The sequence below is a fragment of the Ambystoma mexicanum genome, chromosome 14, assembly GCF_040938575.1.
Source record: "Ambystoma mexicanum isolate Mex_15411 chromosome 14, UKY_AmexF1_1, whole genome shotgun sequence".
Taxonomy (NCBI): domain Eukaryota; kingdom Metazoa; phylum Chordata; class Amphibia; order Caudata; family Ambystomatidae; genus Ambystoma; species Ambystoma mexicanum.
The window spans coordinates 158,988,445-159,007,116 of NC_090940.1; the positions used below are offsets into that span (position 1 = coordinate 158,988,445).

Sequence of the window (18,672 nt, forward strand, 5' to 3'; positions counted from 1 at the left end):
AGGCGGGATGGCCGACCCAGCCGGTAATGGCCCAAGTAAGGGTCCCTTAATGTGGGCATCGGGCCGTTACCGGTGGCGCTCGGGCCGCCCCCAAGGTTTATATTACCATTAGAACCCGTGTAGATCCTACGTGGGTGCTGATGATTGTTTTATTTTTTATTAAAGAAAACGTACCTTGTGGTGCCGTCCAGTGATGCTCTCAGTATCAGGTAATAAGATTGCAGCAAAAATGTTGCTTGTTAAAAAAGAAATTTAAATTTTTTTTTTTTAAAACGCAGCAAAAATGCAGTGCTTTGACCCAGTAAAGGTGTACCCCATTATACAATTTAAGTGGAGTGGGAGTTGCGGGGGTGTCCCCTGTTCCCCTTAAATGGTATAATGCGTCCGGGGGTAGCGGGGGTGTCCTCCGCATCATTTACATGATTTTGGCGGCAAAACCACAGCACTTTTGCAGTGATATTTTTGCTATGATTTTAAGACATGGAACCATGCTCTCTAGTAACCGAGGTCTGTTTTTTATGTTGATGACCTGGACGAAGGGAAGGGGCCGCTGGCTTGCGGCACCCAGGCTCCTCGGAACACGGGCTTGTACCATACAATACAACCCGCGTTCTGAACATCCCGATTGCCTAGTGCTCTGCTTTCAAGGTGCTAATATAAGATAGATCAAACGCAAGGAGCAAAGAATTGCCCCTTAATTCAATGCATAACTAATGCCATGCCAACGCGTCCCTCTTTTTTAGGCAGAGGGAACCGTCCACAGGAATGGACAGGAGATCGGATGCAAACACGGAGCTACAGGGGTTGGTAGTAATATATCTAGTACCATCCTTACACCTTTAGAAGAACAAACTTTAAATAAGGGCATCAATTTCATCATTTCTAAATACAATAACCCTTTTGAATTTAGAACAGAGTTTAATGCCTTTATGCAGAAAGTACATTTGAGATTTTTTTTTCTGACCAGCCTATGAGCCTGCACAGAACTTCAGTGGGTTTAGGAATCCGTCCAACTTTTATCCTCCTTCCCATACTCACTCCCGTGAATCACAAGTCTTTGAGACTAAAGTCTTACAGGAGGTTGAGAATCTCGAAAAGAAAGGTATCCCTAGGAATTCCAGTTGGGCAAAAATGAGCGTATTGTCATTCGCCAGGCGGATAAAGGAGGTGTGATTGTGATCCTTGATAAACAGGATTACATTGATGAATGTAGGAGACTGTTGTCTGATGAGGTTAGTTATCGTAAGATACATCAAGACCCCAGCAGTGATCTATTGAAGATGATAAGAGATAAAGTTGGCAAGGCTGTTGATATTGATATTTTATTTCTATTGCACTCGTACACAAGTGTTTCAGAGCGTGACAAAGCAAGAAAGGGGAACAGGGGAGAACAAAACAGCGATCTTACTAGGCCCATTGACATTGAGAATGCGCAAGTGCATGGGAGAGGGGGAGGGGAAAATTGCATGGAGTGGGGAGAAGTGGAAAGTGAGAAGCAGAGGAGAAACAGATAAATAATAAATAAATAAATAAATAATAAAGGCAACAAACAGTGGTAGTGCAACCAGCAATTTGCAAGTGCTCGGTTTGAGGCAGCAGACAGGGTAGGTCTGATAAGTGCAGGAAGAAAAAGAGGGGAGGGTTGTATGGGTACAGATACATGCACCTCATCAGTAACACTGAGGGAGAATATTTGATCAGAGAGAAGGCAAGAATACCAGTATTTTATATACTGCCTAAAATTCATAAAAATGGCGAAAACCCCCCTGGTAGACCGATCGTCTTGGGAGGTTATTCCCTCCTTGAACCCCTGTCCAAATTTGTCAATGTTTACTTGCAACCCCTTGTCCAGAATATGAAAAGCAATGTACAGGATACCAGGGATGCCTTTTTGAAGATAGAGGGCTTTGATTTCGATTCCACACAAGACGTGTTGATATGTTTGGATATCTAATCGCTGTACTAACATCCCCCAACAAGCCACTTTAGAAGTAACTGAAGAAACCTTACTTAAGCGAGAAGACCAACATCCAGTCAGCAGCGCTTTCATATTGTGGTGTGCCAAAACACCACTAGTGAACAATGATTTTCAGCTCATGGGGTCATTTTATATACAGTTGGAAGGTACTGCTATGGGTGCAGCTATGGCCTCCAACCTTGCAAATCTTTACGTCAACATGTTTGAATAGACTGTGGTCTATTCTGATGTGAACCCGCATAAAGACAAAATCTTGAGATGGCTTAGATACATCGATGATGTGCTTGTAGTGTGGCATGGCACTATTGAAGAGGCGAATACCTTTCTCAAGTGGCTGCATAGTCAAAATAGGTTTCTTAAATTCACTGCCTCTATGAGCACCTCTACCTCTGAGGTGAACTATTTTGATCTTACTATCTATCACAAAGAAACATACCTTTGGGTAAAGGTAAAACCCTATGTGAAAAGGACAAATAAGAATGCATTATTACACTATAACAGTTTAATTTAAAAAAAAATATATGTATTTGTATGTGGTTCAAAGAACCTTTACAAAATATCGCATCAGTACATAATCAAATAATTTTACAGAACAATGCATAATTAAAAACATATAAATTTAAAACAAAAAGAAATATAACATTAGAGTAACAAAATCTCTTTTTCAATTACTTTTAGAAAATGAACCAAAGCAAAAAGCTCTCTCATTTGCTTGCATAAGTCGACTCCAAAGAGATACCATACAATCTACATAATTCACATTTATAAATCTTTAATAAAACTTAGTCCATACATCTCTAAAGTGTGGACATTCTAAAATCAGATGTTTTAAAGTTTCATTCTGTTGTGTACATTTTGAGAACCAACACTTCGAAATGCCCAGATTTTCATTTTCTGTTCCCCAGTATTTTGTCAAAGAGTATGGTACTGATTTAATCTAAAGCGCATATAGTACATTATGGTTATGTTACATGGAAACATCGTAAAATGGCTGTAAGTCCCTACAGCCATCTCTTTTATGAGGAAATTTAGCATATTCTTTGTATGTACTCAATGTTGTAATTTCATCAAGGGTTTTACACCAATCGTTCTCAAATAACTTTTGTTTTACATAGTTCGGACGCATATACAAATCATCTATATCAACACCCAGGCTCATTAGAGTTTTAGCCATAATTTCATAATAACTGGTAATAGAACTATAAGAGCATCCCTTTCTGAATTCAAAAAGATCTTGATAGATTGAATTATCGGGACAGTTGAGAATTTTAGAATAGTTAGATAGAGCACGCCAGGTTAGACTAGCGGATAGAGAAGTCAATCCCATCTTGGGTCTAATAATACAATTAGGAATTGTTGGCGACAAACGCAAAGCTTTTTTAACCAAGCTACCCTGTAAGGAATCCAATTGTTTATGCAGGCTACCAACACAAATATCCAATGCATATATGAGAATTGGTTCTACTTTTAAGGTAAAAAATTTGAGTAGCGGTGTAATTGAAAATTTGCAGAATTTGAAAAAAAAAAATTCATTTGACTCAAGAGAGGTCTGGCTTTTTGCTTTAAGTAATCCACCCATGAATTAATGGTGGTCACATTACTCAGGCGGTATCCTAAATAGATGGTCTCTTTTAATTCATGTATAGGAATACCTCCAATACTCCAGCTATACTTCTTAAGTTTCTTGCTGGATTTAAAGATCATTACATGTGTCTTGGATGGATTGGGTACAAGATTGTAGTCATATGCGAACTTTGAAAATATATCTAGTTTAGATTCAAGACCAGCTGGTGTTAAATCAAAAAAAATTAAATCATCTACAAAGGCTAGCCAGTGTATACTTAATGAGCATAGTCTTGCAAGAAACGTAGTAGTTGATGCCTTGCTTCAGTCGAAGATGAAGCTGAACAGATTCAGTCAGAGATCCCCCTTGAGTCAGACGAATTCTGCATGATGTGTTGGTGTGAAATTTGGTAATCCAATATAAAGTATTCAGGAATTCCGAATTTGCCCATTTTAGTCCATAAAACATGGCGCACGACTGTGTTAAACAGAGAAGACATATCGATTGAGGCAATGTAAATGGTACTAAGTTCCTTTCTTTTAACTCCAGCAATCAGATGTGCCATTATTGTAGCATTTAAAGTTGTTCCAATCTGGCGCCTAAATCCTACTTGGCATTTTGAGTATATCTTGTTGGTAGCTGGATGTTTTTCAAGCTCATAAATGACTAAAATCGAAAAGACCTTTGCCGCTGCGTCTGTCAGAGATCGGTCTGTAATTCTCAGGTAAGATAGAATCACCATTTTTGTAAAGTGGTATTAGAATAGAAGTAACCCACGACATCAGAATATTACCATTTTGTACAATACTATCAAATTTGATTTTTAGGATCATACTCCAAAAGATTGGGTCAGATCTATATACACAAGATGGAATCCCATCGGGGCCTGAAGCACAGGAGTTAGACAATTTTTTAATGGCCCACATGATGTCATGCGTGGACCAAACAAATTGGGTAGATGGAGGAGTAGGATCCGTATCATCATGTAATTTGACAAATCGGGCCGGTAGCGTATATTTTTCTTGACATAGGATATCCATGTTTCAGCATTTATTGTAAACTTATTTAATCTGGCTGGCGCATCTCCTTTTTTAAGCGCAGTCCAGATGTCACGTGAATTGCGACAGCAAATGGCTTTGATCATTTTGCAATTTTGATTGATATATTGCTCGATATGAACTCCTTTAAATTTGAATTCATATTCTTGAACAATGCGCTTCTTTTTTTAACATATATTGTAAAACCGGTAGATTCCCCAATTCCAGCCTTCTAATATCACGATTTTTAGATCTTTTCAAAATTCAGATTTTGTAATTAAATCTGCGATTATGAATAATCGCAGAAGGAGGCAGTTTAGTTCTGAATTGATTAAGAACGTCTTCAATGCAATCATTAATAAGATTCAAGTACTCAAAATAATATGAATTGAGTCGCAATTAATCACACATTTAAGATGTTTTTGCACATGCTCTGCTAACTTCCTGCATAAAGTAGGATTCCATCTCAAAGAAATATTGTGCCTTTTGATCTCAATCGGGCGTAAACAATGGTTAGAATGCCATTGGTTGATATCAAGAGAAGTGTTGAGAGCAATGGGGGCATGATCACTATAAGCAATATCCCCAATATTGGCAGAGTCAATGCTTGATAAAAATGAATCGGAGACAGAGAAGAAATCAATCATGGAACTAGTTTTACCTCTTTTTCCAGGTATGTGTGTTGGAAGGTTCACTAAACTTAACGAAAGACATGCCACAATTCTCAAAGTAATCAAAAGATTCAGCTCCTCTTTTCCGGCTATTTGTTTTAGCTTGATAGAAACATAAGGATATGCAAGCAATCCATTACATTGAGAATATGCAAGCAATCCATTACATTGAGAATTAAAGTCCCCACCCACAAAAGTATCATAGTTAGAATAAAGGGTTGAGGCTTGATCAAAACAACAATCTAAATCATTGAGGATCTCCAATATACTGTATTTCAAGGGATTGCAATACAAGTTAATGATTAAAAGTACATTTGTATCTTGCTCGTTCAGGCACTAAATTACAGCTAAAACATGAATGGATGAGTACACCAAAGTTATCCTGCAAGCAACATTATTAATTGCAATCACTAGGCCACCACAAGGCCTACCTTCCACACCTTTAGAGGCAAGAGTGCAATATGAATGGTAATCAGAGATAACTAGTGGATACATTTTCATCGTTTCTTGAAACATAAGAATTGATGGTAGTTTAAGAAGAGTAGAAAGCCAAATCGGAATATTACTGAAGCCGCATGAGTTCTTTGACAGTACAGTAAGGACTGTCTTCTCCTTAACTTATGATGTAAGTAAGTTAGGATTTGCTGCAAATATTGTTTTTAACAGCGGTTCTATCCATGCCATTTCACTATTAGTGCGAGCAATCGTCAGTAATTGAGATATACAACATTTTTCATTTTTAGCACGGATTGTCAAATCACCATTCATTTTTTGCTCTGTGTATTCAGGTCTCCGATTATCATATAGAAATTCACCTGCCAGCTTTTCATCATTAAATGTAAATAATGAAAATCCCATTTCATGTAGCTCCTTTCTATATGACCAAATGAGTTTCAATACATGTTCAGAGAACAGATGACAAGTCATACGGTATTTATTAGTTGGCGCTAAAGCAATATGATCAACATCACTAGATGCTATAATTCTCAGTGATGGAATTACATAAAGAAGATCTAAAAGATATCTTCTGTTGATTCGTGCCCCACCTAAAATGTCCTGCTTGCCTTCAACCCTATCATATTAATGCATTTCTTACTATTAACATTAGCAAGGGAAGGCCGAACATCAGCAGTTTTGCCTTGCTCCATCTGTGTACTACCTGTAAGGACATTGGCAAAGTCCTTTACTCCAAACATAGGGTCATTGAGATTTAGAATACTTTTCAAATCGGCTAGAGTTTCGCTCGGGGATCTAACAGCAGGTTCTGAAGACTTAGGTTGAATATCTGATGGGGCATTTGCAAGCGGTAAATGAGTTGAATCATATTGTGCAATGGTTGCACTCCCTGATGCTTGTGCATTTAAGAGCTGATTGATTATCTCAAGTCGTGGAATCCCAGCTTTTAACGCGTTGCGCATGGATTCATGCACATTTGATATATCAGAATTCTCTGCGATGATTGTTTATCTATTTCATGTACAACACAAACAGGAACACCAGATACACATTCATTCTGTGAGCAAGGATTACCATTAGAAGAATCATTAGGTAATATAGTAAACTTTCATATTCCATTTAGAGTAATAGGTACATTGATAGAATTCATAGCTGAAACAGTCTCAGGTTTTTTCAATAATGTTTCAGAATAAAGCAAAGAAGCCTTTTTAGCTGGTACAGCAGTGGGCAGTTTAATTACTTTACTTAGGTCGGTAAGTTGGTTGGGAGAAAGACTAGATCTATTAGAGGTATGTTTCCTTCCAGCACTCTGAAAATAGTTGGGAAGTATTTTTTGGATTTTCTGTACTTCACCTTCGATCTCAATCGAGTTATCATAGCAGATTGTTACTTCGTGCAGAATTGAAGTATTTGCATATTCAGAGTGCACTTCGGCAGTACCTGTTTTTAAATGACAACAAGGAATTGACATTAATTTGACTTCTTTTATATTTGCCACTTTCCAATGGTCAGCACCTAGATGTGATTGACATTACACAGAAAGCTGTGCTACATCAATCGCATCTTCACCGCTACTGTCCGGGATCACCAACATTTTTTTTATTTTTTTCATTGGAGGATCTACATTTCTTTTCAGCACGTTTAACACCGCGTTTTTGATTTTTGCGGAATCTTCTAGACGAGTAGCCTATATAGTCGGATTCACATTCCACAGAACCTGTGTTCGGTTTGTGTTCGTCCATAAGTTTGATTAGGACTGACGGACTATCAGCAGGTGTCTCCCTTTTTTCTGGCGAGGTGTTAGGGGTTGGTAGGTCAAATTTATTCTTAAGGTCAATTAAGGAAGAATTTATAGTCCCTAGCTCACATCGTAACAAATCAAATTAGTTTGAAGGTTGATTTACAGAACCCTGTATGTTAACAAAACAGGATTCTGTAGATTGCGTACTTTGTTCATCTGAGATCTTAATTTTAGCCTCTGTGGGAGTCTTAGTACTTAAATAGAACCCCTCTAGTGCAAGAATAAAGCCTTCCATCCTAGTGACTTTGGACACGATCTCGCTCATGGTATGTTTAATGTCTGGCAATTCTAAATGAGTGACATTGCGCCCTTTATCTAGCAAGTCAAGTATTCTTATTATCACTGGAAAAGTGAAAGGTTCTTGATCTTAAGGAGTATGAGGCATACTGGATTCGCTACCATTATTCTGTGAATAGGGAACGCCAGGATCGGGACTTAATGGAAGTTCTGATTCAGAAACATTACCAAACACGGTATTGTTTACAATTGAAATAGGCAAGTGCGGGCTAGACAGTAGGTGGGCACCATTGCCGTATGCATTTTCTTGCAAGTCGCGATTTCTAGGAATAAATGGGGTCAACAGGCCAATAGATAATCTAATGCGAGAGTCCAGGTCAGCCAATGCTTTAATATCAAAGTCGCTATTAAGCGAGTTCCCTTCATTGGCCAAACCTGGAGACACGATAGTTGAAGCATTAGGTACTATATTCTGTGCATCTAAGTTCACATTCCCTGCATCAACATCACCTTTTGGGGAGGGTGCAATACAATTCTCGGTCTCGACATTAAGGCTAGTAGGCAGCACCATACCAGAACACTTGCCATTTCTCAGACCACTGGCCATCTTTTGTAATATTTAAATAAGTGCAAGGCGATTGTACACGCATTGAACCTTACAGTATTCCGTTTTCAGTGTATTTCAATGTGTTCAGAAAGATAACATGAAACTAACCAAAACTGGTCCTACCTTGGTTCGGGTCGATATTACCAGCATGGAGGGTCTTGCAGACTAAATAAAGAATTGTGCTCTAAATTCGCCCACCCGCCCAGCCGAACAGCCAAACAGCCTGTAACACTTCCAGACACTTACGGTGTGCGCGCGGTGCGCGTGCACGGATGTTTTCAAGGAAAGCGCGCCAATCCCAATGGAAAGGGGGAGGGGCAGCCAACAGCGCCAAGGATTGTGGCTGAAAAACGAGAGGTAGGTAGTGAGTAAAACTGGAAAATGACCGGCAGCACAAGCACAAACACTAACTCCCAGGAAAGGGACACAATACGAGAATCAAAACAAAGCTATTTACTTTGTGTAGTCCAAATGCGGCGCGTTGCGAGTAGCAGGCATTTCCTCTTGACGACGGCTCTCGCAGAAAAGTTAGTAAATCCAGCAGTCAGTCAGATAGATAGATCCAGCAGGGTCTCCAGCCAAACAGCCTGTAACACTTCCAGGCACTTACGGTGCGCGTGCACGGATGTTTTCAAGGAAAGCGCGCCAATCCAAATGGAAAGGGGGAGGGGCAGCCAAAAGCGCCGAGGATTGTGGTCCGTGTAGTCCAAATGCAGCACGTTGCGAGTAGCAGGCACTTCCTCTTGCCGACGGCTCTCGCAGAAAAGTTAGTAAATCCAGCAGTCAGTCAGATAGATCCAGCAGGATCTCCAGCCAAACAGCCTGTAACACTTCCAGGCACTTACGGTGCATTATGCCCGACATGTTCGGGATAACTTGCCATTTGGCCAATTTTTGCATTTAAAACGCAACAGTAGCACCAAACAAGACTACGAGGAAGGGGCCAATGTACTCATGGATAAATTGACCAGTAGGGGGGTACCCTACTCGAATCGTCAGACAATGAGCGAAACTGGCTTTTAATAACAATAGATGGATTTCAGATGGTGGATTTTGAGAAAAGTGAGAGGAAAATCCCAGGCCGATATAAACCAAAAACTTGTCATCCTGGAGCAAAAACTTATATTTCTTTCCAAGAGCCATTTGACAAGGCTTAATGAAAACATTCAGTGGCAAAATGTCAGGTACCTTAGTGATCTATCATCCAGAGTTTTGTAGTGCTGACCACCTAGGATTTCTTTAATCATTTTTTCTAGAATTTAACTGAAAACCGGTGTAGTATGTACCCAGATTGTTATGTTCTTGACATTTATCGTGATGGAGTTGTACATTTTCGTTACTGACCTGTTAATGAAACCAGGACTGTGCAAAAAATACTGTGTAAATCATAAATAAGTTTGTCCAATGGTACATATCACTCTGAAGATGGAGCTTTACAATACAGTAGAAATGAGCTATGATTTCCGTTTTCTACAAAGAGAATGCTGTGTCTATTGAATATGAAAATATTATGTTCTGTTAGGTTACTTGGCATTTATATAGCGCCTTATGTATCATTGGTATGACCTCAAAGGGCTGGTAGGTTGAACGCCCTCGGGAACCGCAGTTCAAGTCAGTGGAGAGAGAGAGAGAGAGAGGAAGAGGGAGAGGGAGAGGGAGAGGGAGAGGGAGAGGGAGAGGGAGAGGGAGAGGGAGAGAGAGAGGTATGTGTGCAGCTGGTGTGGTTGTTGCATGATAGTCGCTTCTCAGCAGTAGGTGTGGTGCTGAGGAAATCAGTTGGATGTGTTCAGTCTGGAGGGTGGACACTCAGACTGAGTTCTGGCTGCGTTAGGCATCAGTAGATGCCTAAACTAGCCGGTATTTGCTCAGCTAGCTGTGTTTTATTAGGATGATGAGGTGTTCGTGGGGTCATGTTAGTATGAGAACAGCTGGGCCGAATGTGTCATAGCATAGCTGTGTTCTAGTTGAATGATGGTGTATAGGAGAGATTAAGCGTAGTAGTGTGATATGGTGGTTATCAGTAAAGCACCTGCAACCAAGCACGAGAGCAGGACGGGGGGGGGGGCGGTACATAGCGGCATACGTATACAAAGCGACAGGATGGATAGGGTAAACATGTGATACAGATAATTTAGGGACATAGGTACATAGCATAAATAAGAGATACAGAGATATATCCACTCAACTTTAGCACAGTGATGATATCAGGGACACATTCTACATTCAACTATACCACAGTGACGCTATTAGGCACACTTTCTAGATTCAAACTTTAGCACAGTGATGCTAATTAGGCACGCTTTCTAAATGGAACTATACCACAGTTACACTATTAGGGACTTTCTAGGTTCAAACCCTAAAATCACTCATGGAGAAACATGTGCCCCAATGCTGGCTAATTAGTTGTTTTACGTGGTGATAACAACATAAATAGTGGAGCTAGAGTATAAGAATGCGATACGAGACAGGAGCTAGGTCCATTTTATGAGCTCCGTTTCGCATGATAGTTGATCTACACAACACCGACAATCACAAGACAGATTTTGGGCGGTTTTAGACTGGAGCTCCTATAAGGCAGGCATAGCCTGTGGGGTGATATCCAACACCTTTGGTACCTTTGGAAATATCTTTGTTGTGGGCTCTACCATCTTGGGTGACAATTTGGCTGCAGAAACTTTGGAACCTTTTGTAAATTGTATAAGGGAACGCCACCCTTATACAAAGAACTCTATGTACAATCAAGGTACATATTGACCTCCCGATCACTTATTGGACTTGTGGACCTAGGCCAGTGCGAGATTGTGTTTTTTTTTATCTTAGAGACGTTTCTCGAGAGTTGCACTTACCTGCCTCTCATTTTGAATTTTAAATGTCTCATGATTAATACTGTGCTCCTTCGATATGTCTGGGGTGTTCTTTGTAGAGCCAAGTGGATTTACCGCATATTATTGATGAACACGATTGGTTTCATGGAGAGCGGTAGTTTATAACGTCCATACGGCACCATTTAAGACGGGTTCATGTGGGGACTCAGTTGCTAAACGGGTCGTGAGCTAGTTGTTACACGTTTGTGAGGTAAGACTGCCCTTATGAAGGATGAATGAGGACTAATAACTAGTTGTGAAGTGGGGCTTTAACGTTGGGCTATTAGTACCTTGATTGTACATAGAGTTCTTTGTCGTTTGTAGGATAATGACATTCCTGAAGTGAAAGACTTTTTTCAACCTGACATTGAACAACTATATTGGCTATTGCATACGATCAGCTAGGACTCCAAGTAAGATCTTGATATCTTGGTTTCTCCCATGTATTGGACCTATTGATATTTGTTTCTCTGATGGGGCCTCCTTTCTGTCTGGCTCACAGGTATCCTATTCAGATTGAGACTAGAATCATACATTCCTTGAAGTGTCTGGTACTTACAGATGGAAAATTAGAGAATATTGGAAGCCACAAACTCTGGGCTTTTGATATGTGAGGGAAGGTAAGGAGTTGTTTTTTGGACATACTACCTGCGGTTCCTTTTATTTCTTGTGGTAAGATATGAAATTATTAAAGGAAGTTACTTTGCCTTGCAGGCACCCAATTGAGTGGTAGCAAGCTGACCGCTAGAGTGATGTTGTGCAACAATTGGAGTTGCACCTATTGTCTGATTACCTAACGACGCAGACAATTGCAGGTACACTATTAGTAGTTTACTTTCTTATCCTTGTGGGGTGAAGGTTCTTAGCTAGGTCAAGTAATGGACTGCTGAAGCACATAGATTTATACATGTTTTTAATTGTGTACCCATGTATACAGGGATTTGTGTAACTAACACAAGGAACAACCTGAGGGATTTTCTCCTGCCACCTACAAGACACATTGTTTGCTTTACATCTTTTGCCCCTGAGGAATGTTCAGCTAGTAGCAGCGTTTTGGGACAGAAACTTATATAAATCGGGCTTATTTGACATTTTGGCAATTTAGGTGGATCAATTCATCACTGTGTCATGTCCAGCCAATGTGATCGGCTGGGTTGATTATTGAAATGTATTAATTACTGTATGTCTTTTTGTGTTTTGTAATATTGATGTGATTGAACAATCAAGTTGTGTATTTAGGATTTTAGTATAATAGGTTTTTGTGACTATTTTGCAGGTGTTTTTACTTGCACTTTGTATGAATAAAATTGATATTTGTTTTTATATAAAGAACATCAACTTTTGATTGAATATCCATCTCCTTGTATTTGTTTTGAGGTAGATGGCTTGATCTCCCTGTTAGTGCAATCTATGGGTATATTTGTGTCATACGTATACAGAGTAAACTTTCTTATGTTTGATGACACAACTAATGCCACACCATTTGGAAATAAATCCACCACAAACAGCACCAGAAAAAAAATATCTAGCTTGTCATCGAACTGCAGAATTACAACTCTGTTGAAAAGAATACCAATTTATGGCTACAATTAAATTACTGCACTGAAGAAAAATTTCTTCCATAAGTGTGGCAGTAACAGGTTAACAATTCAGCAAAATCAACACATTTTAAATGTTTCTTTGTCTGCATGTACTTTGCTGACATGGGTTAATATATTGCCACTCTGCCTCATGACATGGGGAACACAGGTTGTCCAAGTATCTGCTTCTCTCCTAATAATGAAAAAGAAATTCATGGTTACCCTCAAGCTTGACAACATCTCTCTTGTCCCCATCAAAACCATCAATGTTGCTTTTCCTCTTGTCTGCTTTCTTCACCACCTGAGCAGCAGAAGGTGTCCGGGCCGCGAGAAACTCATTCTGAAATTGAAGGAGATCCTCTTCGGACTCCCCAGGTTTGGGTCTTGACAGCATCATTTCCCTTATTGTCTTACTACCCGGTGCTTCAAAAAATAAAAGTAAACACAAGGTTAGAAGATGATCATGATTGTAGTGGTGTCTTTTGAAAAAGGGTTTTAAAGCATATCCTTCAATACTCGAGCACAATAATAGCTTTTCATAGATACTTCCATTTCATGAAACAGGCTATTGTGGTAAATAGGCAATTCTTAAGCACAGCGCAACGTGTCATACGTAGCTATGCAAGTATAAATACACACTACAGTTACATCAAGAGTCAGAACCCAATGTGAATAACATTAAAATGAAACCGTCATTTGTTCAATGAACAACATTTATGAAGCAGGCTACTAAAACAGGCACTTCTAAACATTCTGTTCCCTCCAGCTTTCGCTTGTTTAGGAAATTCCTTGTTGAAAACGATACTTGATGATTTTGTTCTTTGCACACAAAGTTGCTTTATTTTGAATGCATAAACATGACATTTAAAGACACTTTAATCAGGTTGAAATATGAAAAGTTGCAAGCTACCCTCCAGGCATAAAAATCACTTGACCCTGTTCTCAATAAGCACAAGGAATACCATCGGTTATTCGCCAATTTTTAGTAATGAGCGTATATTTTGCGGTCTGTTCGTACAATAATATTAGTAGGTTTTATTACAAAGTGCGTCAAAACAGATAACTAAGCAGCGTAACCAAAGATGTTAATATTACATTTCAGCTGCAGAAGGGCACTCAGCCAATCCGGTTGCTGAAAACACAGGTAGAAAGTGCCAGTATCCACCCACATTCCACCAGCCACTTGCACACCACCCCTTCCGCGGTTGCGTCATCTTTGTTTCAGTGGTATAGCCACTAGTCCCTCCCCCAATCTCCAAAACCACCCGACTTATACGACATTGCCAACACCCCCCTTTCTCCCTCCCCCACTTACCTGCAGGCCATGGATGTTGCTGCACTCCTTCATGTCGGGACCAGCACAAAATAAATAGAAATGGGACTGTGTCCCTTTTCTATTTACTATGGTGGTGGCCATCTTGGTTTTCTTTTATTTGCATGGGAGATAAGGCAACCGACACATGCAGCTACCTTCCGTAAAAAAAAAAGATTAAAAAAACATTCTAACTATTTGCACCCTAGACTAAGCCCTGGGGTGCAAATGACAATCACCTCCTTTTTGGAGGCATGCAGGGCCGGTAATGGTATCTGGTCTGTCCATCGAAAGCCATACCATCGAAAATTATTCATTGAATTGTCTTTCCATCGAAAAGCATATTCATTGAATCATTTTCGATGGTTAATGTTGATGGATAGGGTTTGGGTTGGGGCTAGGGTTAGATTAGGGTTAGGGGTTAGGGTTAAGAGGGGGTGGGCATTAGGCTTTGGAGGTCTGGGGGGAACCCCCCCAATATATCAACAAAAAATAAATGTTACAAGGAGCTGGCCAGTGCCGAAATTTCAGCAGTGGACAGCTCCATGTAACGTTTTAATGTAGAACATAAAAGCATCGAAATGCGATCTTTTACATTTAAAAGTACATATCCATTCGATGGAAAAGTTTCGATGGATATGTACTTTTAATATAAAATATAGAATTTCTATGCTTTATTTTCCGATGCATTAGCATTTCAATGCATCGTTTCGATGCAATGACTATAAACCCAGGTAATGGCTCTGGGCCCTCGCTGAGGTTGCCGCTTTGTGCACGTCTACCTATGCTTGGTCTGGTGGGCCATTACCAGCCCTGTATGCCTTAAAACGAGGGGTGATTGCATAATCATTTAATGGGTCTAAATTAACTGACCTGGGAAGAATGAAGGGCTGAGTCGGCCCTGCCTTGGGATTCAAACTTGCAAAGTGCAGGCTGGCCCCATGTTTGCAGCGAGCACTTAACTTGAGATCTATCAATATAAACCGAAAAACCTGTCTTGATACATGTCTGGGTGTCTGTCACCATGCCACATTCCCCTTTATCCATGTGATCCTAACACCATGCTACGCTTACAACACTACTCGCATTGTAGACTCCACTTCTCTCAGCACCACCTTCCTGAAAACAAGCTGCAAAATAACATCAACTGCTGCAAAGCACTCAATATCATTATGCATTTAGTGTGTCATCTACACATTTTGAAACTATATATATGTTAAGTAACCTGTAGAACTCCTTGTTCCCCACAGAATGACCATGACCTCAGGTGAAGTTCCAGTAACTTCTTTATTTAGTTCCAGTACATTATGATGGTCATATAATGTCAGGTACATCTGGGTTCAGGGCAACATACACCTGCATCCTCCCAGGTAGGCTTAAATCTCCCAACTGACTCACATAGAACCCCAGTCACACAAACATTCTAACCCTTAACACTCTATTGTCAATCAATACACTGACCAAAGGTTCCATTAGGATGCAGGATAATACCAAATCCCTACATATCTCCCTTCCTTAGGGACATAAAAACACAAGTAGATAACTTAACCATAATGGCTAATAACAACACGCACACAAACAACCCCACGTTCAATGCACTTGCCTCATCACTCCTAACTGAGAACATTCTGCTAGTCTCATTACATATTCCAAAATAGTCCACACAGCCGTGGGACACAATTACAATCAATGCCCCTTCCTCTTTCTACCAAGTGAGGAAAAGGCACCCAACTGCTCAAACATCCTTACTAAAACTTTTACAAATAGAGGCACCCATACCTCTCTTCCTAAACTTGACTTCATCGTCCCACAAAAGAACACACACACATCTCCCTCACACCCAACAATGCAAACCGGTATGTACCTAAATACACACCACCTCCAACTAGACTGAGTATCCCAGATACCCGGGTAACTACTTCACTTCTTGTGACACCATTACCCCTAAAATTGCCCATGTTCAAAGTATTCCTAAATACAATACAGCTCCTATTAGGGAAACCACACTTCATTCACACCAGCATCATACCAACATCAATGACTCTACTATAGTCTTTGCTGTATCATCATGAAACTCTGAATGGTTTCTAAACCAAACAACCAAACAAAAAAACTTTGTTTGACACTTAGCACTCTAAACTTTAGCATTAAATAAGGTCTTAATACATCTGCATTACAAAAGTCCCACCTGTGGAAATAAAACATTAGTGCACATAACTATACTTCAGATTCCACATACCAAACTCTAGCAATGTTGTCAATGCAACCTATATTTCATTAAATGTCCATCTGTGGAAGGAAAAGCGTGTTAGTTAAACATGACCGTACCACAATTTTTTGCCTTTGCATCATAACATTACCAAGTATTTGTTGACAGAGGTAACAGAGGCCACGACTTTTACACACCCCCCGTGCACACCTATCAAACATGCTTACTACCACTTGCAAGATACCTCTCATACCAATGTACCTACAACATAAATACCAAATAGCATTTCAGAAAACACTATTACTACGCATATCTCAATCTCTTTCTACTAATATGCAATTTTAACCTACTTAATAAAACCTCACATTTGGATCACTTAATCCCTTGGTTGATTAATTACAAACACCCTTGAGAGCTAAATCCAATCTAAAAACTATAAACTTTGTTCTCTGCTCTTAAGCTTCAACAACTTCCATGAAGTACCCCTATTACAGGACAACCTATCCCACAAGAAACTACACCTGACAACATACAGGTTCACGCTCTCATGCACTCACGCTGTCCAAATGCCATTCAGGCCTCACATGACAACAGATTCTGAATCAATAACTAATTATAACTACTTAACCAATTCAATGAAGGCAAGACCAAATTGCTTCCTTTACTTATGCTCGTGAAAGCATCATCTCTTAACTTAAAAGTACCTCTGTTATTCATTCCGGCAATTAAGATCATTCACAACTTAAGCTTTTTGAAAAAAAATTCCAACGGGCGGAAATGCAGCCGCCCGCAACAGAAATGGATTTACCAATCCATCTGCCACACTTCCTTTTGTAAATATCACCTCCCGAAGCGTTCCTTTCCTGGTATGTTCATAATGCTGCTTTTCATTGCTGCCAGCTGCCTGCTATAAAAATTGTACTCCCTTTGCCTCCTACCGCATCTCTCAGTTCTTAAGTAAGCTCCAAGCCCCTCAGGAACTACTGACAACATGCCCTCAAAGATCCTCATCACCTCATATAAGTGATAGCTCCTACAGGCACCTCCTTAGCGCTGCTGCAAATGGGCCCTTGCCCCTCCAGGCACTACACATGTTGTCTTGGGCAATATTCTTTCATCTCTGCACATGGGCTCTAAGCCCCTAAGGTGCAGCCACGGGCTACAAGTCTCTTAGGTGCAGGTATGGGCTCCAAGCCCCCTCAAATGCTGGAATGGCCCCCCAGGACCCTCCTCTGCTCCAGGCGCTTTTCACATTCGCCACCAATCTTCTATTTAACATATAGGCGCAGCTTAGGTTCCCAACCTCTTCTATTGCTGCTGCCCCAACTCCAGGCCTCAAGCTGTACAACATAACTCCTCATTGTTTCTTTTCCCGGCGCAGCTTAGGCTCCAAGCCTCTCCTGTTGCTACTGCCTTGGGCTTATAGTCCTCAGTTGCACAGCATGCCTCCTCATTGCTTAATTTCCAGGCGCAGCTTAGGCTCCAAGCCTCTCCTGTTGCTACTGCCTTGGCTATATCCCTCAGCTGCCCAGCATGGCTTCCTCATAATTTCCAGGCGTAACTAGACCCCAGGCCTCTTCAAATTGCTACTGCCATGGGCACCAAGCCCTCCATGCTGCAGCTAGTGGTCCCAGACCCCTTAAGCAATCAGTCTCTGGGCCCTCAGCCCCTCCTCAGTCTCTTGCTTTCCTCTTTCCCTGACCGGTCCTTCTAGTGACAGGCCAGCTGGCCCCTGGCTCTGGCGCAGCCCCTTACTTTCTGCCCCTGAGCTCCATGCGCTGGGCCCTTCTGCGCCTACAGTTTTAAGCGCTCGCCCTACCTGGGAGGTCTTCTTCTTGGGTTGGGGGGAGGTGTATGTGCCATCTTCAATGCTGTCCCCCCAGCACAGCCAGCATCCTCGTCGCCAATGTAGAACTCCTTCTTCCCCACAGATGACCATGACCTCAGGTGAAGTTCCAGTAACTTCTTTATTTAGTTCCAGTACATTATGATGGTCATATAATGTCAGGTACATCTGGGTTCAGGGCAACATACACCTGCATCCTCCCAGGTAGGCTTACATCTCCCAACTGACTCACATAGAACCCCAGTCACACATAAACATTCTAACCCTTAACACTCCATTGTCAATCAATACACTGACCAAAGGTTCCATTAGGATGCAGGATAATACCAAATCCCTACATAACCCTCCTTTACAAAATGTTTCAAATTTTAACTTTATTTCAAGTAGTTAATAGTTCAGACTTAACTTCCTTTCAACTTTACTGACATTTTCACTACAACTTCTGAAATTGCGCATGACAAGCCCGAAGTAACATATTTACAAATATTAGTACTGGAAAGTGACCTACAA

At 40.6% G+C, this 18,672-nt stretch overlaps 1 protein-coding gene across 3 annotated transcripts in view; it reads right to left on the minus strand.

Moving 5' to 3' along the window:
- The window catches only part of RPAP1 (RNA polymerase II associated protein 1), an 850,859-nt gene that overhangs the window by 792,068 nt on the left and 40,119 nt on the right, over positions 1-18,672 (minus strand). For all 3 annotated transcript variants that reach the window (XM_069638789.1, XM_069638790.1, XM_069638791.1), the window contains exon 2: positions 13,018-13,218. In XM_069638789.1, the coding sequence (XP_069494890.1) occupies positions 13,018-13,192 (175 nt within the window). In that variant the 5' untranslated portion in view covers positions 13,193-13,218. The remainder of the gene's footprint in view (positions 1-13,017; positions 13,219-18,672) is intronic.